General features: G+C 40.0%; 1 protein-coding gene across 4 annotated transcripts in view; it reads left to right on the top strand.

The window, feature by feature from the left end:
• Nucleotides 1-25,216, top strand: part of ATRN (attractin) — a 180,252-nt gene that overhangs the window by 48,583 nt on the left and 106,453 nt on the right. For all 4 annotated transcript variants that reach the window (XM_005568453.5, XM_074004867.1, XM_005568455.5 and 1 more), the window contains exons 2-6: nucleotides 7,165-7,248; nucleotides 12,090-12,203; nucleotides 17,088-17,216; nucleotides 18,630-18,835; nucleotides 20,837-21,005. In XM_005568453.5, coding sequence (XP_005568510.2) covers nucleotides 7,165-7,248; nucleotides 12,090-12,203; nucleotides 17,088-17,216; nucleotides 18,630-18,835; nucleotides 20,837-21,005 — 702 coding nt within the window. The remainder of the gene's footprint in view (nucleotides 1-7,164; nucleotides 7,249-12,089; nucleotides 12,204-17,087; nucleotides 17,217-18,629; nucleotides 18,836-20,836; nucleotides 21,006-25,216) is intronic.

Here is a 25,216-nt window from a genome sequence, read left to right as displayed (position 1 = left end):
AATACTGTGCAGTCATAAAAACAAATGAGTTCATGTCCTTTGCAGGGACATGGATGAAGCTGGAAACCACCATTCTCAGCAAACTAACACAGGAACAAAACTAAACATCGCATGTTTTCACTCATTAGTGGGAGTTGAACAATTAGAACACATGGACACAGGGAGGAGAATATCACACACTGGTGTGGGCCTGTTGGGGGGTGGGGGGTTAGGGAGGGACAGCATTAGGAGAAATACCTAATGTAGGTGACAGGTTGATGGGTGCAGCAAACCACCGAGGCACGCGTATACCTGTGTAACAGACCTGCATGTTCTGCGCATGTATCCCAGGACTTAAGGTATAAAAACAAACAAATAGAAAAACCAGAAGGCTGGGCGTGGTGACTCACGCCTGTAATCCCAGCACTTTGGGATGCTGAGGTGGGTAGATCACAAGATCAGGAGTTCAAGACCAGCCTGGCCAAGATGGTGAAACCCCATCTCTACTAAAAATAGAAAAATTAGCCGGGCATGGTGGTGGACGCCTGTAATCCCAGCTACTTGGGAGGCTGAGGCAGAGAATTGCTTGAACCCCGGAGGCGGAGGTTGCAATTGAGCTGAGATCGTGCCATTGCACTCCAGCCTGGGTGACAGGGTGAACCTCCATCTCAAAAAAGAAAAAGAAAAAAGAAGATGTGGTACATATACTCCATGGAATACTACCACCTGTAAAAATGAAAGCAGTTGTGTCCTTTGCAGCAACGTGGATGCAGGGACGCCATTATTCTAAGTGAATTAATGCAGGAACAGAAAACCAAATACCACATACTCTCACTTACAAGTGGGAACTAACCGTTGAGTACACATGGACACAAAGAAGGGAGCAACAGACACCGGATCTATTTGAGGGTGGAGGGTGGGAGGAGAGTGAGGACTGAAAAACTGCCTTTCAGGTATTACGCTGATTACTTGGGTGATGGAATTATCTGTACATCAAACCCCTGCGAAACCTGCACATGTACCCCTTGAACCTAAAATAAAAGTTGGAAAGAAAAAGAAGGGCAAAAGTAAGAACAAACGCATTACAAAATAATATGTGCAAATGATCAGTAAACACACAGAAAGGGTACTCAAAATCTTTTTTATTTTATTTTTTTGAGACAGTTTCTCCCTCTGTTGTCCAGGCTGCAGTGTAGTGGCACCATCTTGGCTCACTGCAACCTGCTTCCTGGGCTCAAGCAATCCTCTGCCTTAGCCTCCAAAGGGACTAAAGGTCATACCACCACACTTGGCTAAGTTTTTTGTAGAGACGAGGTTTCACTATGTTGCTTAGGCTAGTCTTGAGCTCCTGGGCTTAAGTGATCCACCTGGATTGGCATCCCAAAGTGCTGAGATTATGGACATAAGCCACCGTGCCCAGCCTCTGAAAATCTTTAAATATCAGAAAAATACAAATTTATGTCATAATGAGATAGAATAATGCATACTTACTGGAATAACCAATAAAAGGTCTGATTATACCAAAGGTGGGAACTGATGAGGAATAAGTAGAGCTCTCATACCTTGAAGATGTGATTGTAAGGTGGAAACAGTTTGGCAGTTTCCTAAAAATTTAAGTGCATATCTATACTTTGATCCAGTGATTTCATTTTGTATATTTATTCAAGAGAAATGTATATACCTGTCCACAGAAAGATTTGTAGATGTCTTAGCTTCATTTATAAAAGACTATAATTACATAATCCAAGTGTCCACCAATAAACAAGTTGTGTATTTTCATACAAGAGAATACTACTCAGCAGTGTGAAGGAGCAAACTATTGATACAATACTTAGAAAAGTTATGTTTATAAAAAGGAGCAAGACACAAAAGTGTCTTTAATTCCATTAAATCAAATTTTGTAAAACTGATCTATAGTGGGAAAGATAAGATCAATGTTTGAGGCAGACGTTGGTAGGGATTACCTGGAGAGGGATATAAAAGAGCTTTGGGGGTGAGGGAACTGTTTTATATCCTGTTTGAGGAGATTACACTTCATGTATATATTTGTCAAAGCTTATCAAATTGTACACTTAAGTGGCTGCATCTTATTATATATAAATTACTTTTCACTAAGATTGATTAAACATTTGGTTGGAAGGAATCAAATAGGTATAGCAGTCATTAAACTAAATGCAAATAGATTATATATTGTGCCAGTAAAATACCGTCAGATTATATATTGTCCCAGTAAAATACTGTCAATATATTGCTCCAGGAAAATACTGTGAGATTAGTTTAAGAAACAAAACCTAACCAAGTCCTGTTTCGAAGAAGCAAACTATTGAAAACTTGATAGACAAAGCTGAAAATAAAAGAGTTGAATAAAGATCTAAGATACAGGAAAATATCCAAAAGATTAGTAATTATAATAATATTAGACAAGGCGAAATTTAAATATCAAACTAGGTAAATGAATTGTTACTATCGTAAAAGACATAGTTTATGAACTATATATATATAAAAAATATATATATAATTTTTTTTTTTTTTTTTGAGACAGAGTTTTGCTCTTTCACCCAGGGTGGAGTGAAGTGGTGAGATCTCAGCTCACTGCAGCCTCTGCCTCCACCAGGTTCAAGCGATTCTCCTACCTCAGCCTCCCAAGTAGCTGGGATTATAGGCGCTTGCCACCATGCCTGGCTAATTTTGTTGTTGTTGTTTTTTTAGTAGAGGGGTTTTGCCATGTTGGCCAGACTGGGTTCGAACTCCTGACCTCGTGATCCACCCACCTCAGCCTCCCAAAGTGCTGGTATTACAGGTGTGAGCCACTGCACCTGGCCAGGATTTCAGTACGTGTTTATCAGAATTAGGTCTAGTAGATGAAAATACGAGTATAAGGAATTGAATAGTGCATTTAATAAACCTGATTATATGTGTGTAGAAATAGTGTTTTAAATTCCTGGAATAGATCTTTTTTTAATGTCCAGGGAACTGTGGTCAAAGTTTAATGTCCAAGGTACTTGACCATAAAGAAAATCTTAACAGATGAGAAAAGTTGAGATTTTATAGGCTATGTTGTCTGGTAATAATACAGGTAAAGTAGAAAGAAATAACTATGAGATGACTCCTTTGAAACCTGCCTCCTGTTCCCCTATTCTCCCTATATTTGTTTCCACTGCAGAATTGCCTCAGTATTCTTGAACTGAGAAATTGGTAGTGGCAAGATCTTTATTCTTTATATTTGTAGCCTTACATTATTGAAATGCCTTTCAGTTTGATGCCTTTGTGTGACTGCCAGTGAACTAGGTTTTCCTAGCATACAGGTGTTGCCCATGCCCACACCTAGATTATCAACGATACTGTAAAACTTGACCTGAAATTTTAGGTTGATATTCCTGGCCTTTCTCTTTCAAATTCCTTTAAACTTTCAGTAACCACTTGTGGGCCATTTATTAGAACACAGGGAATTTTGAATTAAAAACACATAATTTAAAAGAAACAGGAACACCTAATGCTGAGAGGATGTGGAGAATAGCATATTCTCATACATTACTGGTGCAAATGTGAATTGTTACAGCCTTTTGGAAAATAATTTGACAGCTTGGTTAACAATTAAAATTCATATTCCTTTTGGCCTAGTATACCTCCTCCTAAGATTTCTAATCTTAGAAATAAAAGCCCAAGTAAGGCCATATGTATAGGGATATTTATTGCAGTGATGTGCATATTGTCAGCCAACTGGAAACAAAATGAACATTAGTAGGGAAAGGCAGGAAAAATGATACCTCCATAGATGGGATATTATGCTACATAAAGAAAAAATAAATTAGACTAATACCAGATTAGTTTGAGAAATTTCCGTAAGGTTTTGTTGAGTGAGCAAAGAAAGATGCAGAAAAGTATGTAATAATTTGCGTAACCAAAAAATAATTTAAGAGAACCATGCCTATATCATAGGCTCATGAGTATGAAGAAAAGTATTTAGGAATTCCTGCTAGGTGGTTAAATGTTTACCTTGGTCAAGGGTGGGTCAGAGTAACTGGGGAAGTAGGTTAAAAAAAAATTGTCTGTGATCATATCTGTGCATTATCTGTAAAATTATATAAATATGTATATTTAAAGATACTAAGTAAACATTTAAAATAAAACTGACCTATTTCCCAGCCTGGGCAACATAGCAAGACTCATCTCTAAAAAAAAATATTAATTAAAATAAATTAGCTAGGCATAGTGGTGTGTGCCTGTAGTCCCAGCTACTCCAGAGGCTGAGGTAGGAGAATCACCTGAGCCCAGGAGTTTGAGGCTGCAGTGAGCCATTGAGCGTGCCACTGCACTCCAGCCTGGGTGTCAGAGTGAGATTCTGTCTCAAAAACAAAAAAAACAAAAACCACAATTATTTCTTTTCCAAAACTGATGTTGATTTGCAAACCTAAGTGTTCATGTGAAGTCCACTGAAACTCTTAGGAGTAGGAGAGGCATAGTGGAGAGCCATTAAACCTTTTATGTTAGGCCCTAAAACAAAGAATCAAGGAAGTGTGTACACACACACACATGCAATAAAACAATAACCAGTGGGAAATTAACTAAGAAACTCGAAGCCTAGAGTAAGGTGGTTTTTGTGGGTGGTTGATACTATTTTTTCAGGGACTTTGCATTCCTTTGATTTGTCATTTTTGGTGTTGGCTTTGTGTTTAGGCATAGCACAGGCTTTGTGTTCAGGCTGTAGTACTTCCAGCTGTAAAATCCAGCCATAGCCAAGTCCAGAGAGAGAAGAATGAGACGGTCTCTTCTTGGATGTTTGTCATAGGCTGTTTTTTAAAAAGCATTTGCTAAGGCTGAGTCTGGGTTACAACTTGATTTTAGTGTTGTAGAGGAAGGTGTTTTAGGAATTAGGCAGAATTAGGCAAAGGAAGAAGTTGAGCTCCAATGCAGTCCTGACAAAGGGGAACTCTGGGTCAGGGTTGCTTATTTGAGTTGCCCCATGTTGGATTGAAATGCCTGGGCCTTTATACTCTTTATGGTATGGGCTGCCATGGGAAGGGCAAAACCTGAAGCAAGGCAGCCCCTGAAGGAATTGATGTTCTGCTGACCACCTTCCCTGCTGCTGCTGGCAGCAAGTCCTTCCTTGAAGAGGAGATCTAGGTGGCGTGTCTCCCTGTCCACACACTTTCTTAAGAATGAGAAAATATTTCCTGGAAGTCATCCATCAGATGTGCCCTCACATCTAAGTATTAGATTACATGCTGTGTCAGAGGTTCATGGTTACACATCATAGCCTTTTCGTACTTCTCTAGTAAAAAGAATTCTGATTTTGTGATGGGTACATGATTATCTGGGATAACGGTTACATTTTTCAGCCTCCCTCTACTTGTAGACATGTCAGTAACTTCTGGCTAATCGAATGTAAGTTGAATTTTCATGTGTGACTTAACAGGGGGAGAGAGGGTGTACCCTCCATTTTCTTTTCCTCCTTCCTGCTGGGTAGAATTTGGGTATAATAGCTGGAGCTTGAGCCACTATCTTGGATTATGAGGTAGAAACCACATGTTGGGGATGACAGAGTAATAGTATAGAACAGCATTAGGTCCCTGATGATCATGGAAATGCCTTGGATTTCCATGCTCTGGATTGCTTACCTTTGGATTTTTTTATCTTGGTGGTTAGTCCATTACTATTTAGGTTTTTCCGTCAGTTGCATTAAAGCCTAATTTTTTTTTCTCTCTCTCTCTATATGTGTGTGTATATATATGTGTCTATATAGATATATATTCTTTTTTTAAAATAGAGATGAGGGTGTTGCTGTGTTGGCCAGGCTGATCTTGAACTCCTGACCTCAAGCAGTCCTCCTGCCTCAGCCTCCAAACTGCTGTGATTACAGGCAAGAGCCACCACACCCAGCCCACACCTAATTTTAATTGATACACATTTCTAATCAGTCAATGACAAGGGGCATGGGAAAACATGATTGGCTTCAACTAACATTTTGGGGTGGAATGGATTTTGGGGAGTAAGGCATGGATACATCTCTATCAGGCGAGTACAGCAGAGGGAGAGAAAGGCAAGAACATCAAGGGGTTTGCAGGGTATGATTCTTGTGATGGGCTATGGGATCTTAACTAGGTATGTGAGAAAGTGACATGTGTGAATGGTAGGTGGTAAACAGTGAAGAAATGATAGTTTGGTGTATTGGTGGTCTCCATGGGGCTGAAGACTCATTGGAAAGGGGGAAATAGGCTAAATGAACTGGAGACATGAGACAGTAGTCAGAGGTTAGGGTGCTTTTTTTGTGGGTAATGTTGCTACTGGTAATAGCAAGGGCCAGAGAAGGGGATGGCTAAAGAGGGGTGGAGGAAAAGATAGTTAATGGTGAGGGTAAGAAATGGAGAGGCTGGGTTTTGGATGGAACATCTTAGATGTTGATGCAGATAGTGGAATAGAGTGAACGATTTATTAATATCTTTAGTGCATTAGGAGTAGCTGGGAGATGACTCAGAAGGTAAGGGAGGCAGATCCAGAAGCGAGCTTGTGTTCCGAGTGGCTGATGTTGTTGATGAAAGAGGGAAGAAAAATGATCTGGAAATAGCCATGATGAAGGAAATAGCATCCTTCTTAAATATTAAAAATTTTTATATAGCAGCAGATACTTGCTGGTTGCAGTGGTTCATGCCTGTAATCCCAGCATTTTGGGAGGCCAAGAGAGGAGGATTGCTTGAGGCCATAAGTTCAAGCCTGGCAACTTCGTGAGACTCTGTCTCTACAAAAAATAAAAAACAAATTTAAGAAATTTATGGCTGGGTGTGAAGGCTCAAGCCTGTAATTCTGGTGCTTTGGGAAGCCGAGGTGGGAGGATCTCTTGAAGCTAGGAGTTTGAGACCAGCGTGGGCAACATAGCGAGACCCATCTTTACCAAAAGGAAAAAGGATGACATAAAATTAAGATTTAGGTATGTTTTGTTCATTCCTGTTGCTTTTGATATTTTGCTGTCTTCTTTTTTCATGTATGTGATAAGTATTTGTTTCATCTAAATTTATGCAATCTGAATATAACTAGTCATTTTCTACTGGTTACAGTATGTGTTAATGTGCCCATTATGTTTAATTTGTATTATATTAGGAATTTAAAAATACTAATATATGAAAATATATAAAAATATATGAAATTAATATCATAGACTTAAGTTTTCTTTTTTGATTTAAATTACAGACTAACTGGATCTTCTGGGTTTGTAACAGATGGACCTGGAAATTATAAATATAAAACGAAGTGCACCTGGCTCATTGAAGGACAGTAAGTAGAAATGGCTGACTTAATTTTTGTTTTCTTAGCATAGAGGTCAGTGTGGCATTAGTTTTCCCACAAATAAAATTAACGATCTGTAGCATAAAGTACTTAAAACATTTACTTGATAACCTTTCATTTGACAAGTGAATTTTATTTTTCTTAGCCTTCATTAATTTAAAAGTTTCATGTTGATTTAATGCTGCAAATGAATTGTACACACCACAAATTTGTGTATTTCCAACTGTAATAGTTCAGAAATGGTTATATATATATATATATATATATATTTTTTTTTTTTTTTATGGGACAGCGTTTTGCTCTTGTCACCCAGGCTGGAGTGCAGTGGCGTGATCTCGGCTCACTGCAACCTCCACCTCCCAGGTTCAAGCGATTCTCCTGACTCAGCCTCCTGAGTAGCTGGGATTACAGGTGCGTGCCACCACGCCCTGCTAATTTTGTATTTTTAGTAGAGATGGGGTTTCACCATGTTAACCAGGATGGTCTGGAACTCCTGACCTCAAGTGATCCGCCCACCTTGGCCTCCCAAAGTGCTGGGATTACAGGCGTGAGCCGCTGCGCCCAGCCACAGTTACATATTTTTAATGGTTTGCTTAAAGCATTAGAAAATTACAATATTGTGTTATTTTTCTAAGTATCTATTTTTGTTGTGGATAAGAAAATTGTAATAACTTATTGCTTAAGTGATCCCTTCTCTGGACCCACTGTGTCCCTCTAGCTGTTGCTTTTTTTCTCCTTGTCTTCATGGGAGACTTTTAAAGCAGTATTTCTCAAACTTTTTTGGTCTCAGGACTTCTTTACACTCTTAAACTTTGAGGATTCTAAATAAGTTTGTTTATTATTTATTTATTTATTTATTTTGAGATGGCGTGTCACTCTGTGGCCCAGGCTGGAGTACAGTGGTGTGATCTTGGCTCTCTGCAACCTCCACCTCCCGGGTTCAAGCGATTCTCCTGCCTCAGCCTTCTGAGTAGCTGGGATTACAGGCATGTGCCACCATGCCCAGCTAAGTTTTTGTATTTTGTAGTAGAGACAGGGTGTCACCATGTTGGCCAGGCTGGTCTCGAACTCCTGACCTCAAGTGATTGTCCTGCCTTGGCCTCACAAAGTGCTGGGATTACAGGCGTGAGCCACCGCCCCCGGCCCCAGATAAGTTTATGTTTGTCTGTGTTCACCATATTAGAACTTATAACCAACAAATATTATTTATTCATTTAAAAGCAACAATTATAAGCCCACTACATGTTAGTACAAATGATATTTTAATGAAAAAGAACCTCATATTTTAAAAATTGTAGTGAAAAGAATGACATTGTTTTACATTTTTGCAAATCTCTTTAATGTCTAGCTTGATAAAAGAGCTGAATTATCATATCTTCTGCATTCACTTTGTTGCAGTATGTTATTGTGATTGAAGCGTGTCAAGAAGATGAGGCCTCACTTGAATATGAAGTAGGAAAAAAGATATTAATAGTACAGTATTATAAAATAATTGTATATAGTCTTCTTTGATACCATATCAAAACTTAACAAGTAGTAATTTCTTAAAAGTAAATTGCAGTTTGGAATCTGAAACTATGTGAAGGAACTTCTGGTACTTGTTAAATTAAAATCCATTGGTTTTCTTGCACTGAGTGGATCTTTTGCCCATCCATGATTTGGTAACATGATATATAGGTCATTTGGAAAACAATAGGTCATTGAATTATGCAGATCTTCCATATGTTGATATATTTATTCCCTTACATAATATTTAAAAAATCACATTAGTTAATATCACCATCAGTCTCCTCAAAAAGTTCTAAGTATGGCAGATAACAAATTTTCCAAAATCCTGATTACTACTTGAAAGCTTGTATTTTATCTTTGGCAGCAAATACTGTCAGTTGTTTTCTTTGAAGTGACAGGCTTGCTTTCCTAATTTTTAAGAAAATGTCTGCCAGATATCCAACTCTGAATAACCATAATTTGTTGATTGTTCTTTCAAGTAAGCATGGTAAATGGTGTTGTAAGAAAAAAGTAGCTAATTCAGCTTGCAACTTAAACAGTAGCAAAAGTGGTTTTCATTGAGAAAACCATGGCGCTTCTATTAGGCAAGAGAAGTGTTTTATATTTACTTTCCATCTTGTCAGAATATTAAAGAGATGTCTACTAATTGGTCAGGATTTAATAAAATTAGAAGTTTTAAACTGCTTAATCAAGATATCCTTAAATGAAACTGGCAGTTTTTCTTTTTCCTGTGAGCAATTGGTGGTGAAGAACAGCAGTGATCACTAGTACCATTTGCTGCTGTTGTCTCAATTTGTTCTAAGATGCCCACAGTTTCACCCACCATTGCTCTTTGAACCATTAGTAAATGCCAGCATGGCGATAAAATATATGCTATCTTAGTTTTACTGTGAATATAGTTTTGACCTCCTGGGACTTCCCATAAGGGTCTCAGGACCTGTAGCATTTTGTGGACTTCATTTTGAGAAGTGCTGCTCTAAGGAGCTCTGCTCTGTCCTATCAGTTCATAACCACCTGATGCCCTCTTCCACTTGTTTTTCTGAATATGCTCTCAATGGTTGTTCCTCCTCAGTGTAAGCGAAAAATGAAGCAAAGAAACTTTCATTCCTCCTTTTTCTTATTCCCCACATTTAGCCTGTCAGTAAGTTCTGTCAGTTTTCCCTTTAGAATGTCGGCCGGGCACGGTGGCTCAAGCCTGTAATCCCAGCACTTTGGGAGGCCGAGACGGGCGGATCACGAGGTCAGGAGATCGAGACCATCCTGGCTAACACGGTGAAACCCCGTCTCTACTAAAAAAAAAAAATACAAAAAACTAGCCGGGCGAGGTGGCGGGCGCCTGTAGTCCCAGCTACTGGGGAGGCTGAGGCAGGAGATTGGCGTGAACCCAGGAGGCGGAGCTTGCAGTGAGCTGAGATCCGGCCACTGCACTCCAGCCTGGGTGACAGAGCAAGACTCCGTCTTGAAAAAAAAGAGTGTCTCCCCAATCCATCACCAGACTCCTTTTCACCTCCATCTCTACAACTGGGAGACCCACCATCCTCTCTCCTGGGCCACACAGTAGCCTTGAAGTTGGCCTCCTGCTTTTGCCCCTTGCCCACCTCCCACTTCTCATCTCTTAAGATTTTCTGTTTGCTGTGTTTCAGGCACGCTGATTTTCTTCATGTTGCTTGGACATGTCAGCCTCTTTCTCCCTTAAGACCATGCTGTTCCCTCCCTGGGCTTTTCACATGGCTTGTCTCTTGTCATTCTCATGTTGCCAAAGCTTACTGGGCTATCTCCCTACTGCTTTTTGTGCTGCCACATCACCTTCTTTTAATAATTCTTCACAGTATTCATCACCATCTGAGTTTACTTGTTTATGTATTTATTTAGTTGTTAACCTAGAGATGTTAGATAAGTGTGGGGTAGAGGAAAGGTCTAAACTGGAGAAATAGAATTAGGCATCAGCAGGATATAATGATGTTGATATTCCCAGAGCTTTCTGAGTGGAGTGTTGGACTGAAGCCAGGCTAGAGAGTGAAGGGGTGAGTGAGATAGAGGCACTGGAGAAAGCAAAGTTTTCTGCGAAGTTTTACCTTATTAGGAGGAGAAACGTTAGGGCAGGTATTTGGTAGAGGGAGAGTCGGGATTTGAGGCTTTTTGTTTTTATTTTTATTTTTATTTTTTTAATTTTTTTAAATTTTTGAAACGGAGTCTCGCTCTGTTGCCCAGGCTGGAATGCAGTGGCGCGATCTCGGCTCACTGCAAGCTCCGCCTCCTGGGTTCACGCCATTCTCCTGCCTCAGCCTCCTGAGTAGCTGGGACTACAGGTAACCACCACCACGCCTGGCTAATTTTTTTGTCTTTTTTAGTGGAGACGGGATTTCACTGTGTTAGCCAGGATGGTCTCGATCTCCTGACCTCGTGATCCGCCCACCTTGGCCTCCCAAAGTGCTGGGATTACAAGCGTGAGCCACCGCGCCCGGCCTGTTTTTATTTTTGTAAAATATGTGATACTTAAGCAGATTTAAATGTGGATGCAAAAGTTCCAGATGAGAGGGAGATGTAAAATATTTGAGAAACAAAAAGAGAGGCAGATAGGTATAGAATTTTGGAAAATGGGAATTTTAGGGTTTTTTGTCTGGTTGCTGAGCATAAGCAGGGAGGTGGGACTGGGTGATTTGAAATAGTCGTTGAGAGTAGCAGTTGTGGAGAGTGAGAGAGAATTGGTAGGATTGCTGGCAGAATCTAAGTGCCATTTGCAGTTGGAGAGCAGAGACCAATGCCGAAACCAGTCTATCTAGTGGTGTGGTGTAGAGGTATGGCTTTCTCCAATACAGCTTAGGTTTTTTTTTTTTTTTTTTTTTACCTCCACCGCCCCCCCTCTTTTTTTTTTCCTGATTCAATCTTAGAGCAGATAACTGGTTTCCTGTAGAACAGAGCTTTTGCCAGCCAGTGTCATGAAAAATCAGAGGGGCTGGCAAATTTAGAGGATTGGCAGGCATGTTTATGAAATGACGTAGTGTGGAATCTGAAGTTGAATAAGGAAGTGCAGAAATGGTAAGGCTAATTGGTTGGTTCAGAGGCCATTAAAGAGTGGCCACTGAATGGACTGTAAGGCCCAGAATCATGGACCACATCAATTTTGTTTCCCATTGCATGTTTAGTAGTCTTGCACATGGAGAGTACTAAATAAATCTTTGACAAATGAAGGAGTACTGATAGGGCAGTTGTTAGACTGTGTTACATATTATTAATTTAAAAATCTGAATTTTTATATTCTCAAATGTCTGATAGTTACAATAATTTTATTATAAATTCCTTTTTTTTATTCTTTTCAGGCCAAATAGAATAATGAGACTTCGTTTCAATCATTTTGCTACAGAGTGTAGTTGGGACCATTTATACGTTTATGATGGGGACTCAATTTATGCACCGCTAGTTGCTGCATTTAGGTAAGCTCAGTCATATAAGCGTTTTTCCATCATTGTTTGATTCTAAATTTAAACATATCTTCTGGATTGCATTCTTACTGGGTTCACCTTTATTATCACTTAACACATTTATTTTATGGAAAAAATACTAGTTCTTGAGTCCCACCATCACTTGTGTGTTAGTGCTAACTTGGTTTCTGTAGCCCTGGGTAAGTTTCTAGGCATAGTACGTGACTTCTCTCTTCAGTTTCCTGATCTGTAAAATTGTGATAGGTCTATTAAGTTCACCTGCTCCTTGTGGTGGTGGTGAAGTTTATCGTTACAAAATATTTTGAGAGTAATATATTGAATGAAACTATTTCTGTGAAAAATTTAAATCAGGAATAACATCCATCACGTTCCTTGTGTAGTGCCCATTGCATAGGCCTTCAGGAGTTATTTGTTGAGTTCAAATATAACTGTGTGTGTATATGTATGTGCATCATGAGTGAGGGAAACTTTTTGGAACAGTACACATAAAATGAACAGTGGCTACCTGTGGAGAAATCAGGAACATACTTATTATATATATTTTTTTCAATAAGTACATTTACATTAGTAGTTAAACAGAAGCAATTTAACACCAAATATATGGAGTGTTCTGAATTGTTAGGGTGTATTTACACCAATAGATGGTATAGCCTACTGTACATCCTGCTGATATGGTACAGCCTATTGTACCTAGGCCACAAATCTGTACAGCATCTTACTGTACTGAATACTGTAGGTAATTGTAACCCAATAGTATTTGTATATTTAAACATATCTATACATGGAAAGGTACAGAAAAAATACAGTATTATAATCTTATACAACCTCTGTCATATATGTGGTCCGTTGTTGACCAAGTGTCATTATGTGGTGTATGACTGTATATTTTTCTAAAATGCATATCCCCTTAGGAAACCACCTGCAACTGGCTTTCTAAATTTCTTTGTCTCAAACGTTTTATTTCCTTTACTTTAAAAAGAAATCAGTTCAACAAATATTTTTTGTGTTTCTCACGTGGGGCTTGTCTGGCTGATGTCCCGTGTGGGTGAGGGAGTTAACAGGAGGCAAACAGTACACAAGGACAGGAGATCAGGTGACTGTTGTGTCCTCGTGTTTTTCTACCCGCTTTGGCTTAGAAATCTCTCGGACGTATCTTTGAACTGAGAACCAAGGCCATTTTCTGGGTTTTAAAGGTTCATTTACAAGGCCAAAGAGCAGGGTGGATGGCTGTGCTGAACATTTAAAGTGGCATTGGCCAAGTGTTGGAGTGTGTATCTTTATGCCAGCATTTGAAATATAACTTGTAGCAAGAAGCACCCCAAACTTTAACACAGGCCCAAAAACTAAGTGTGATGTTATCGTAATAGTACTTGTTGGGGATTCACTTGTTACTGTGTTTGTTAATCAGAATTCATGGAGCTCTTGTTGTATGCCAGGCACTTTGAATCAGCTTATCAGGAGCCTTGTAGGAACATGAGCCAAGCAGGTGTACATCACTCTGTGGTTCACCTGGACGGTATATTTGATAAACAGTGGTAGCAGTGGTAGAGCAGAGAGAGTGATTGAGAAAATTCTTCAAAAGAACATTATTCCTTTTAGAGTTTTTTTTTTTTTTTTTAAAGAAAGTTATGTGCTGGTGGGGCAGTTGTTAGACTGTGTGATCTAGAGGAACCCTTCCCTTTCCCCCTTCCCTTTTCCCCTTTCCCCTTCTCCTTCCCACTTCCCCTTCCCCTTTTCCTTCCCTTCCCTTTCCCCTTCCTCTTCCCTTTCCCTTTTCCTTTTCTTTCTCCCCCAGGCTGGAGTGTAGAGGCAGGAACGTAGCTCACTGCAGCCTCAACCTCCTGGGCTCAAGAGATGCTCCCACCTCAGCCTCCCTAGTAGCTGAGACCACAAGAATGCAACACTATGCCCAGCTAATTTTTTTTTTTTTTTTTTTTTGTGGAGATGGAGTCTCACAATGTTGCCCAGGCTGGTCTTGAACTCCTGGGCTCAAGCAGTCCTCCCGCCTTGGCCTCTCCAAAGTGTTGGGATTACAGGTGTGAGCCACTGCATCCAGCCGAAGATTGCTTTTGACATACCTGTTTCCAGGTGGCCCTGGTCTTGTCAGTACTTATTCCTTCAGCATTTCAAGGGATTCTGGTGTATATAACCAGTGAAAGCATGATGATGGTTAATCCTTCATTTACATCTCCAATCAAATGTCACCTCTTCCAAGAGGCCTTCCTTTCACCCTTTCTAAAGTAGCACCTTCTGTTCTTTCCCTCTGCTCTCCTTCCCTTCATAGCGTTTGTCTCTACCTGGCATTATGTATGTGGGGAGTATCTGGGCTTATTTGTTGTTTTTCTAATGTGAACTACATGAAGGCAGGGACATAGTCTTATTCACTGTTGTATTCCTGGTACCTAGAACAGTGTCTCACAGGTAGTAAATGCTTAGTAAATATTTGTTAGTTGAATACATAGTAGAAAATGCATCACTATTTTGTAACTCCTGGAGCACCAGAGTTTCAGAGTTCCTAGAGTTCTGTCTTCATATTAAAAATTGAAGGGCCAGGCGTGGTGGCTCACACCTGTAATCCCAGCACTTTGGGAGGCCAAGGTGGGCGGATTGCCTGAGGTCAGGAGTTCAAGACCAGTCTGGCCAACATGGTGAAACCCCATCTCTACTAAAAATACAAAAAAAGAAAAATCATCTGGGCTTGGTGGTGTATGCCTGTAATCCTAGCTACTCAGGAGACTGAGGCAGGGGAATTGCTTGAACCAGGGAGGTGGAGGTTGCGATGAGCCGAGATTGCGCCACTGTGCTCCAGTCTGGGCGACAGAGGGAGACTCTGTCTCAAGAAAAAAATATATATATATATTGAATAAAGGGCCAGGCACAGTGGCTCAGGCCTGTAACCGCAACACTTCGTGAGGCTGGGGCAGGAGGATTACTTGATCCCAGGAGTTCAAGACCAGCCTGGGCAACAGGGTGAGACCTCATCTGTACAAAAAATTTTAAAAATTAACCAGCCGTGGTGGTGTGTGCCTGTAGTCCCAGTCACTCAGGAGGCTGAGGTGGGAGGATTGCTTGAGCTCAGGAGGTCAAGACTGCAGTGAACTGTGATCGTGCCACTGCACTCTAGCTTGGGCGACAGAGTAAGACCTTGTCTCAAAATAAAACAAAGCAAAACAAATGAAATGAAAATCCTTTCCCTCTTCATTTTGATTCCTTGCTTATGGACTCTTCCAGTCATTTTTGTATGCGTTTATATAGGTACATGTAAGTGTACACATGTACTAGGCCCATTGTTTTGCAGCTTGCTTCTCCCCTATGCCCTTATCAGAATGCCTGATGAGCTTCTTGTTAGTCCCGCAGACCTATGTAATATGCAGTGACTTATGCAGTCAGATTTCTGGGCATGAGCATTTAGATGGGTTCCAACCTGTTGCCATCTGAACAGTGCTGTGGTTAGGATTCTTGTATATTGGTCATTGTGTACATGAGCAAGTATTTTTTCTACAAAGAAATAGAATTGCTAGGTCAGAGTGAATGAGCATGAGGTTGTATGTCTGGGACAGATTGCGTAGGGCTTGGCAAGGATCTCGGCTTTTACCAAATATGATGGTAGTGGTGGTGGTCGCGAATCAATAATGAGGCAAAAATCACGGACATATGAAGAAATGCAACAGCAGGTAGACATAAGAAAAACGATTAACCTCAGGAGTAAAAAGAACTCAGAACAACAATTTAAATATTGCTTTTTACTTATTAAATTAGCAAAATTAAAATAGAACCTAGTAGTCCTTGCTGTTGGCAGAGTGAAGTGGGATGGACCGTTCATTCTGTATTGATATGATTTCAAGTTACATATCTCTTCTGGAAAGCAAGTTGGTATTATGGCTCTAGAGTCTTAAAGGCATCATTTAGACCTTTTTACTCAGTAAGTGTTTTTTTGTTTGTTTGTTTGTTTTATACCAGTCACACAACAAACATTTAGAATCTATTATGTGCTGGGTTGTGAGTGAGGTCCTAAGGAGAACCTAGGGAGCTTTTAATGATATAGAAAATGCATATGTTTTATTTGTAAAATAGAATATACAATGTAAATAACATCAATTAGGCTAAGAAAATGCATTAGAATGCTAACAGTGTTGGAGTTATGGGTGTTTGTTTAGCTTCTTCATATTCTTATATAAATATTTTATATAAAATATCTTGGGCGCTGTGGCTCACGCCCGTAATCCCTACGTTTTGGGAGGCTGAGGTGGGTGGATCACCTGAGGTCAGGAGTTCGAGACCAGCCTGACCTACATGATGAAACGCTGTCTCTACTAAAAATATTAAAAAATTAGCTGGGCATGGTGGCGGGCACCTGTAATCCCAGCTACTCAGGAGACTGATGCAGGAGAATCGCTTGAACCCCGGCACACAGAGGTTGCCCTGAGATTGCGCCATTGCACTGTAGCCCGGGCAACAAGAGCAAAACTCTGTCTCAAAACAAACAAACAAACAAACAAAAAGAACTCATGTCTTTCAGCAATATATGTGTAGTATTCATCACTCATAAAATTTGTTACTTTACGTGATTGTGGAAGTTTATTTTTTCAAAGAAGCACTATAAAAAGTTTTATAAGAAAAAGAATAGGGCCATTGATTTCAAATCTCATTAGAAATACAACTCAGAATAAAGGAAGCCTAGCAAAAGATTCAGATCTGTTCCTCAAGGATCCAGAACTAGTAGGGTAGCACTATGTATTTATCACAGGAATTTGCCTCTCTTCCTGGATGTGGTTTTTAAATTATAAGGACGGATTTGTTTTAAATTTGTGTCTGCTACAATTTGACATGTCTGTGCTTGTGCTTCCCTCTATAAGAAGTGTGTTTTCATTTCAGTGGCCTCATTGTTCCTGAGAGAGATGGCAATGAGACTGTCCCTGAGGTTGTTGCCACATCAGGTTATGCCCTGCTGCATTTTTTTAGTGATGCTGCTTATAATTTGACTGGATTTAATATTACTTACAGGTAAGATTCTTAAGTCTAGTATTTGTGGTTTCATTCAGGAGACTATCTACTATGTTTTAACAACAATAATGGCTAACATAGATTGAGAGCTTACAGTGTGCCAGGCATAGCATCAGGCAGTTTACATGGATTTTCTCATTTTAAATTTTTCTATAAATTCATTGAGGTCTGGGCTCTGTTTTTCTACTTGTTTATAATTGAGGAAACTGACAGGAAAAGGTTAAGTAGATTGTCAAAGTAAGTGGTGGGAACACAATTTAAACCCAGGTGTTGCTGCTGTTGAACTTCTCCTAGAAGAGGGGGACTTTTCTGCTAATGGACAAAAACATTGGAATTTTACAAAGTACAGCTCAACAAATATTAGTAGTTGTCATGTACTCAATAGTAGGATAAATCTATATCATTAAAGTACCTTGATAGCTCATTTATCCCCCTCTTTTAAATTCTGAATTACATTGTTTCAAAGCACTGTCAGTACAAGTATCTTATGTTATTATGGGATGCATTATAGTTCAATTCTTTTTATTTTTTTTTTTGAGACAGAGTCTAACTGTCATCCGTGTTGGAGTGCAGTGGCACGATCTCGGCTCACTGCAACCTCCACCTCCTGGGTTCAAGCAATTCTCCTGCCTCAGCCTCCTGAGTAACTGGGATTACAGGCACCCGCCACTATGCCCAGATAATTTTTTTGTATATTTAGTAAAGACGGGGTTTCACCATGTTGGCCAGGCTGGTTTCGAACTCCTGACCGTGATTCTTCTGCCTCTGCCTCCCAAAGTGTTGAGATTATAGTTGTGAGCCACTGCGCCTGGCCATAGTTCAATTCTTACATTAAGTTAAAGTAGCCTGCCTTCTTCCATCTGAAATGAGTAGATAAAATTACTAAGGAATTTTAAATATACCAATCTGGGCAATAACCTTAAATTCTATTATATACAAATTTTCAGAGACTATACAGAGGAATATGTACCATGAGGATGGTGGTTTATTGTTGGCAGTTTGTTTTATTCTTTTCCTTTCCAAACTTGCAACCATGAACTCAGCAATTCTGTAAAGCTTATCATTAGCAGGCTACTAAGAAGAATAGGATAATCCTCCCACCCTTGAGGAGCTGACAGTTCTGCAAAAATCTCCTCCCTCCTTGTAATTTCTTTGACTTTATGAGTTATTTATTCTTATCCTCTTATTATGAGAATCCAGCAGGGTTGATTTGATTTCATTTCTTGTACCTCAGGCTCTAGCTATGCAGTGTTGAGCAAACCCATTTGGATTGAATCTTTAAGTACTGAAGTTATGCTTGTGAATGAACTGAGACAGTGAGATTCTTAAACCTGTGTGGGAGAAAGTTCTGCTAAGTTAATCGAAGTGTTGTGTTGTGTTCTGTTAATGTAATTTACCCTGCTATTTTCACAGTTTTGACATGTGTCCGAATAACTGCTCAGGCCGAGGAGAGTGTAAGATCAGTAATAACAGCAATACTGTTGAATGTGAATGTTCTGAAAACTGGAAAGGTGAAGCATGTGACATTCCTTACTGTACAGACAACTGTGGTTCTCCTCGTCGAGGCATCTGCAATTCAAGTGATGTCAGAGGATGCTCCTGCTTCTCAGGCTGGCAGGGTAGGAGCTTCTTTCATTTTTATTTTTTCTTCCATTTATAGAACATTCCCAGCTAAATAAATAGATTGACTTTATTCTTAGCACCTATATAGTTTATATTAATAAATACCAGGTAGCATTTAAGCTTGAAACATCCCTCTATCCAGCTGCTTATGAATTTCAATTTCATAGATGTGTGGTCGTGGTCTCTAGAATTATGGAGGGTAGGCCGTTTTTTGTAACCTGTTTGTGAAAGTTGAAGAACTTGGACTCGGTCATAAAAGGATGTAGCAGAGAGCCAAGCTGGGAGATCGGACAAGAGCTGACAATAATGATATTTCCTCAGAAACACACTCTAAGTTCAGAGAAAATTGGAATCAGTTATATATTAGAATCTTTTTTTTTTTTTTTTTTTTGAGACGGAGTCTCGCTCTGCCGCCCAGGCTGGAGTGCAGTGGCCGGATCTCAGCTCACTGCAAGCTCCGCCTCCCGGGTTCCCGCCATTCTCCTGCCTCAGCCTCCCCAGTAGCTGGGACTACAGGCGCCCGCCACCTCGCCCAGCTAGTTTTTTGTATTTTTTAGTAGAGACGGGGTTTTACCATGTTAGCCAGGATGGTCTCGATCTCCCGACCTCGTGATCCGCCCGTCTCGGCCTCCCAAAGTGCTGGGATTACAGGCTTGAGCCACCGCGCCCGGCCTTATATATTAGAATCTTAAAAGGAGTTAGTGAATAGTATTATCTATAGTGAATAGTATTATCTACAGAAATAATTAAAGAAGCTTTAGGGAATTCTTTAAGGGGTGAGTGATAATAACTGTTATTAATTTGGTGATTTTCCTTGTAAACTTACCCCTTCCTCAGAACCTTTTTATTTTGAAAGGAAATATGCTTGTTTAAATTTAGTTTGTTGGGTTTGGCTGACATTGTAGAGTTAATAATTGAAGCATTTCAGTATCTACCATTGTGCAAATATTGCAGCAGAAGCCAAACCTCCCAAGAATGGAGCCTGTCTCTTCAGTTTGTTTAAGTTTCTTGATTTACCAGAAGATGGATAGTTTGTATGATTGCTCCCAGGTCTAGTTATCACACTTATTCGTCCATATCCACAAATTCTGCATCTGCAATTTCAAACAACCGTGTGTAGAAAATATTCAGAAAAAAACACAATGAAAGATAATACGGGCTGGGCATGGTGGCTCACGCCTATAATCCCAGCACTTTGGGAGGCCAAGGCAGGCAGCTCACCTGAGGTCAGGAGTTCGAGACCAGCTTGGCCAACATGGTGAAACCCTGTCTCTACTAAAAAATACAAAAATTTAGCTGGGCATGGTGGCAGGCACCTGTAATCCCAGCTACTCAGGAGACTGAGGCAGGAAAATATCTTGAACCCTGGAGGCGGAGGTTGCAGTGGGCCGAGATCATACCACTGCACTCCAACATGGGTAACAGAGTGAGTAAGATTCTGTCTCAAAAAAAAAGATAATACAAATAAAAGATACACATATGAAAACCATTTATATAGCATTTACATTATGTTAAGTATTATAAGTAATCTAGACGTGAGTTAGAGTATATGGCAGGATGTGTGTAGGTTATATGCAAGTGCTACACCACTAGTTTAAATTAGGGACTTTGAGCATCTGTGGATTTTGGTACCAAGGGGGTCCTGGAACCAATCCCCTGTGGATATTGAGGGATAACTATATATTTTATCCTTAAGATTTTTCATGTGAATTAATTATTTATTTATCTGGGCTTTCTCCTGAGAGTTGCTTAAGCAGGTATTTCATTACCAAAAAAACTCTAACCTGGATATAGTCAAGTCATCATTAGAAAGTATGTGATTTACCCTTGGTCAATGCCCTGAATAAATTAAAATAACAAATTAAAGGATTTGTCTGATATTTAAATGCCAAAGGAAAGACTATTTAAATATTTGTTACATTTAGATGATGAAAACTTGAAATGCAGTAAGCTTTAAAGCTGTATTTTGTGAAGCTAATTCATTATGTTTTTATTAGGTCCTGGATGTTCAGTTCCTGTACCAGCTAACCAGTCATTTTGGACTCGAGAGGAATATTCTAACTTAAAGCTCCCCAGAGCATCTCATAAAGCTGTGGTCAATGGAAACATTATGTGGGTTGTTGGAGGATATATGTTCAACCACTCAGATTACAACATGGTTCTAGCGTAAGTTGTTTTAAACATTTTTGCAAGAAGCTTAGTTTTTTATTTTGAAAATTTATAAAGCACAGATAAGCAAAAATAAATCACCAGTAATTCTACTACCTAAGGAAAATCCCTGTTAATATTTTGGTAGTAGTCTTTCAAATTGTTTTAACATACGTTGAGTTTTTAAAATTGAATGCTACAAAAAATTCATTGTCATGATACGCATTCATGTTTTTCAAATACTGTCTCTGATGTTTTGCTTTAAGTTTTGTAGTAAGTTCTATATAAGTAGGGGATTACTTTATCTTTTAATTTAATTAATAGTTCCAAGGTCAAATGGTTTGAATTTATAGTTTGCTAGTGGAAATTATACCATCGTCTAATACGTCCCAGGGTTCAAAGTCTATTTGCTGATCCCATGCTGCTCATTTTGAAGGGAGAATATGTGTTGTCATAGTGGAATTAGCTGTGGAGGTGGACTTGTAGAAAAAAATTTATAAATTTAATCTTGCTGATTTTATTACCTGGAACTTTTTTCTAGGCATTTTCTATTAATGAAGATTGTCCAAAAAACCAGCATCTGTTCATTAAGGGATTCTGGAAATATGGCAGCGGTGGCCTAGTTTCTGCATCCCCCCATAGTCGTTAAAACACATTGCACAACTAGTCTAGCAAAATCAAAGAAACACAAGCAAATTCTGTAATAAAACTTGGTCAGACTGGGCACAGTGGCTCATGCCTATAACCCCAGCACTTTCAGAGGCTGAGGTGGGTGGATCACTTGAGATCAGGAGTTTGAGACCAGCCTGGCCAACATGATAAAACCCCATCCCTACTAAAAATACAAAAATTCGCCAGGCATGGTGGCGGGCACCTGTAGTCCCAGCTGCTCAGGAGGCTGAGGCAGGAGAATTGCTTGAACCTGGGAGACAGAGGTTGAAGATCAGATGGTTGTAGGTGTGAAGCCTTATTTCTGGACTCTATTCTGTTCCATTGGTCTGTGTATCTGTTTTTGTATTAGTGCCATGCTGTTATTGTTACTGTAGCCCAGTAGTATAGTTTGAAGTCTGGTAACCTGATACCTCCAGCTTTGTTCTTTTTGTGTAGGATTGAGCTGGCCCAATCTCTATTCCCATTGCTGCTGCCTTAGTTCAAGCCCTTTAATTTCTGCAATGGTCAGGTCAGGTTAGTAGTCTTCCTCCAGATTCTTTTCTTTCCCCATACATAGATTCAAACTATTTTCTTTGCCTGGAACACAAATGCTTTTCTGAATATGAATTTAAAGTCACATATTATTATAGTTTTTAGGTATACAGATTTTAGGTATTTTCATGGTTTTCATCAGAAGAACTGTTTGCCAGCAGTGGGAGTGGCACAGGTGGCACCCAGAGATCTCATAGGAGATTAGATCTCTACAGAGCTTTTCTTACACATCCCCCTTCCCTCTGGGGGAAAGAGAGCTGTCAGTCTCTATTCTTTCTTGGCTGGACAACCCAGAGGAAGCCCCAGAGTTGTTCAGGCGCTCATGCTGTCTTTCCAGACTCTACCTCAGCAAGTCATTTGTGTGGGCACCTCCTAGACTGTGTCATTATCAATAACTGCAGCCCCTCTATAATCTCATTTCTAAATGTTCCACATTCTACCCCCCTTCTGTGGTGGACACTGTTGGTGCCTTGCCCAAATCTCTTTATTTTTACCTGGCTAGTGCACACAGTTACCTGATGCTGTGCAATTTGGCTGTTGTCAGTTCATAGCTGACCCTTTCTCTGAAGAGTTCTCTCAGCAGACTGGAGCTGTCTTACCCACGAACACCTAGATTACTATGCTCTACCCCCAGGATAGCCCCTAGTACAGTGACCAGCCAGTTTAACTGGAACTCTCCCAGTTTTAGCACTGAGTCTTGTGTCCTAAGAAATCCCTCAGTACTGGATGAAATGGGATGGTCACCCTGGCCCCCAGCCGCTGACTGGCTGGATGGAGGTACATGAGTCTGACCCTGCTTCTACATGGGAAAATTCATGTTCCAGGGCTCCCCTTGGGATCAGGCAAAAGCTATACTTCAGCTGAGACCACCTTTTTGCTTATCCTCTCCTTCTTCCTGCTGCCTTGCTTGTCTCACTTCCTGATGTTTGTCAAGAGAGCATTCCCTCAGTAAATCACTTCTACAGGAATCCCCATCTCCAGCTCTGCTTGCAGGGGATCTTACCTGAGACACTTTCCAATCTTTTCACATCTTTCTCTCTAATACCCTAATAGTCTTTGATCTCCACATGGGTCCATAGTTCATTGATTCTTTCTCTTTCCCTCTCCTGTTCTCCTTCTTAACTCTAATATCTTTTCATTTTCAAATTCCTACCACCTTTTCTTCTGTTTTCATTCTCAGTTAATAGCCTTGCTTCCTGCCTCTCTTTTGAAACATAAAGGTCAGAAAACTATTTCCACAAACTCCTGCCACCACATTTCCCCTTCACCTACATCTGTGCCCCTTTATCGTCTTCTATAGATCAGTGCTGTCTCATAGAAATTTCAGGTATGATGCAAAGGTTCTGTATTACCCTGTCGTGTCACTGGCCACATGTAGTTATTTCACACCTGAAATATGGCTAGTGTGACTTAGGAGCTGAATTTTTTATTTTCCATTGTTTGTTCTCATCTTACTTGATCTGGCACCAACATTTGAAGTAGTTAATCCTTCCCTCCTCTTTTAAACACTTTCTTTAGTTGACTTCCAAGATGCCACGTTCCCTTGATAATTTTTTTAATTCCATATTCCTTCTCAGCCTCTTTAGCTGGTTTCTCTTCAACTGACTGACTTCTGAATGATGTCAGACCAGGGCTTAGCCCTTGGTCCATTGCTGTCTGTTTATTCACTCTTTTGGTGACCTCATATAGTATCTTGGCCTTTTATACTTGGTGACTCCCAAATTTGTATTTGCAGCCTAGACTTTTTACCTGAGCCCCTATCTCCAACTCTTTAATTGATGTCTCAACCTTCTGTCTGTGTACTAGGCATCTTATGCTCAGCATGTCCCACACTTATCTTTTTCTCAAGGCTGCTCTTCCCCCAGATGTCCCTATCTCAGTTAATGGCCACTCCATCCTTCTATTTACTTAAGGCAGAAATCTTGGGTCATCTGCGCCGTCTTGTTTCTTCACACCCCATATTAGTATATTTATTAGTTATCTCTCGCTACATAACAATTTACCACAAACTTAGCAGCTTAAAACCATTTGCATTTATTATCACCATTTTGGTTGATTAGGAGTCCTCTGTAGTCAAGGTATCAGCTGGTCGGCATTCTCATCTAGAGGCCTGAGTGAGGAAGAATTCATTTCCAAGCTCGCTCAGGTTGCTGGCAGAGTCAATTTCCTTGTGGTTATAAAACTGAGGGTCCCAGCTTTCTGCTGGCTATTGACTTGAGGCTGTCCTCAATTTATGGAGGCTGCCTTCAGCTCCTAGAGCTTACCTCAGTTCTTAGAGGCCACCTAGTTTCTTGTCAGCTGGACTTCACCAGTATAGCTGCTTACTTCATCAGGCTGCAAGGAGAGTCTCTAGACTGAGTCTGCTAGCAGGATGGATGTCACAGAAATGATATCCTATCATCTTTGCCATATTCTGTTGGTTAAAAGCAAGTCATAGATCCTGTTTGCCTCCTAGGGGAGGGGATTATACATGGGTATGAATACCAGGAGGTGGAGATCATGAGGACTACCCCAGTGTCTATCTGACACGATAGGTCAAATCTTGTTAGCTCTACCTTTAGAATCTATCCCAAATCTGATCACCTCTAGTGCTGCCACCATGAGAAGAGAAGGTGAAATTAAAGGCATGAAAGTGATTATGCCTTCTGCTGTTATACTAGATGTTATGAAAGGCGCATATTTGCCTTTACGTGATTTTACCCTAACATCCTCCCTCTCTCTTGACGCAAGAAATCTGGGAGTCTTTAGATATTTCCGTATGTTCTCCTCCTCATACCATAATTTCATATTAAGTGCCCTCAACTCTGTCACCAAATACATGTCATATTTATTCTTTTATCTTTATGTACAGCCTGTTATTATCTCTTACTTAGTCTTCAGCAGTAGATTTCTATCAAATCTGTTCATTTCCATTTATTCCTATTAATCAAATTGCTAAACATGAACTGGGGTGCCATTTAACAACGTAAATAGTATCATTTACTACCTTCTTAAAACCCATCAGTGTCTTACCTTTGGACTTAATG

This window comes from Macaca fascicularis, chromosome 10 (genome assembly GCF_037993035.2).
Source record: "Macaca fascicularis isolate 582-1 chromosome 10, T2T-MFA8v1.1".
NCBI classification, from domain to species: Eukaryota; Metazoa; Chordata; class Mammalia; order Primates; family Cercopithecidae; genus Macaca; species Macaca fascicularis.
This window is presented reverse-complemented; position numbering and strand designations above follow the sequence as displayed.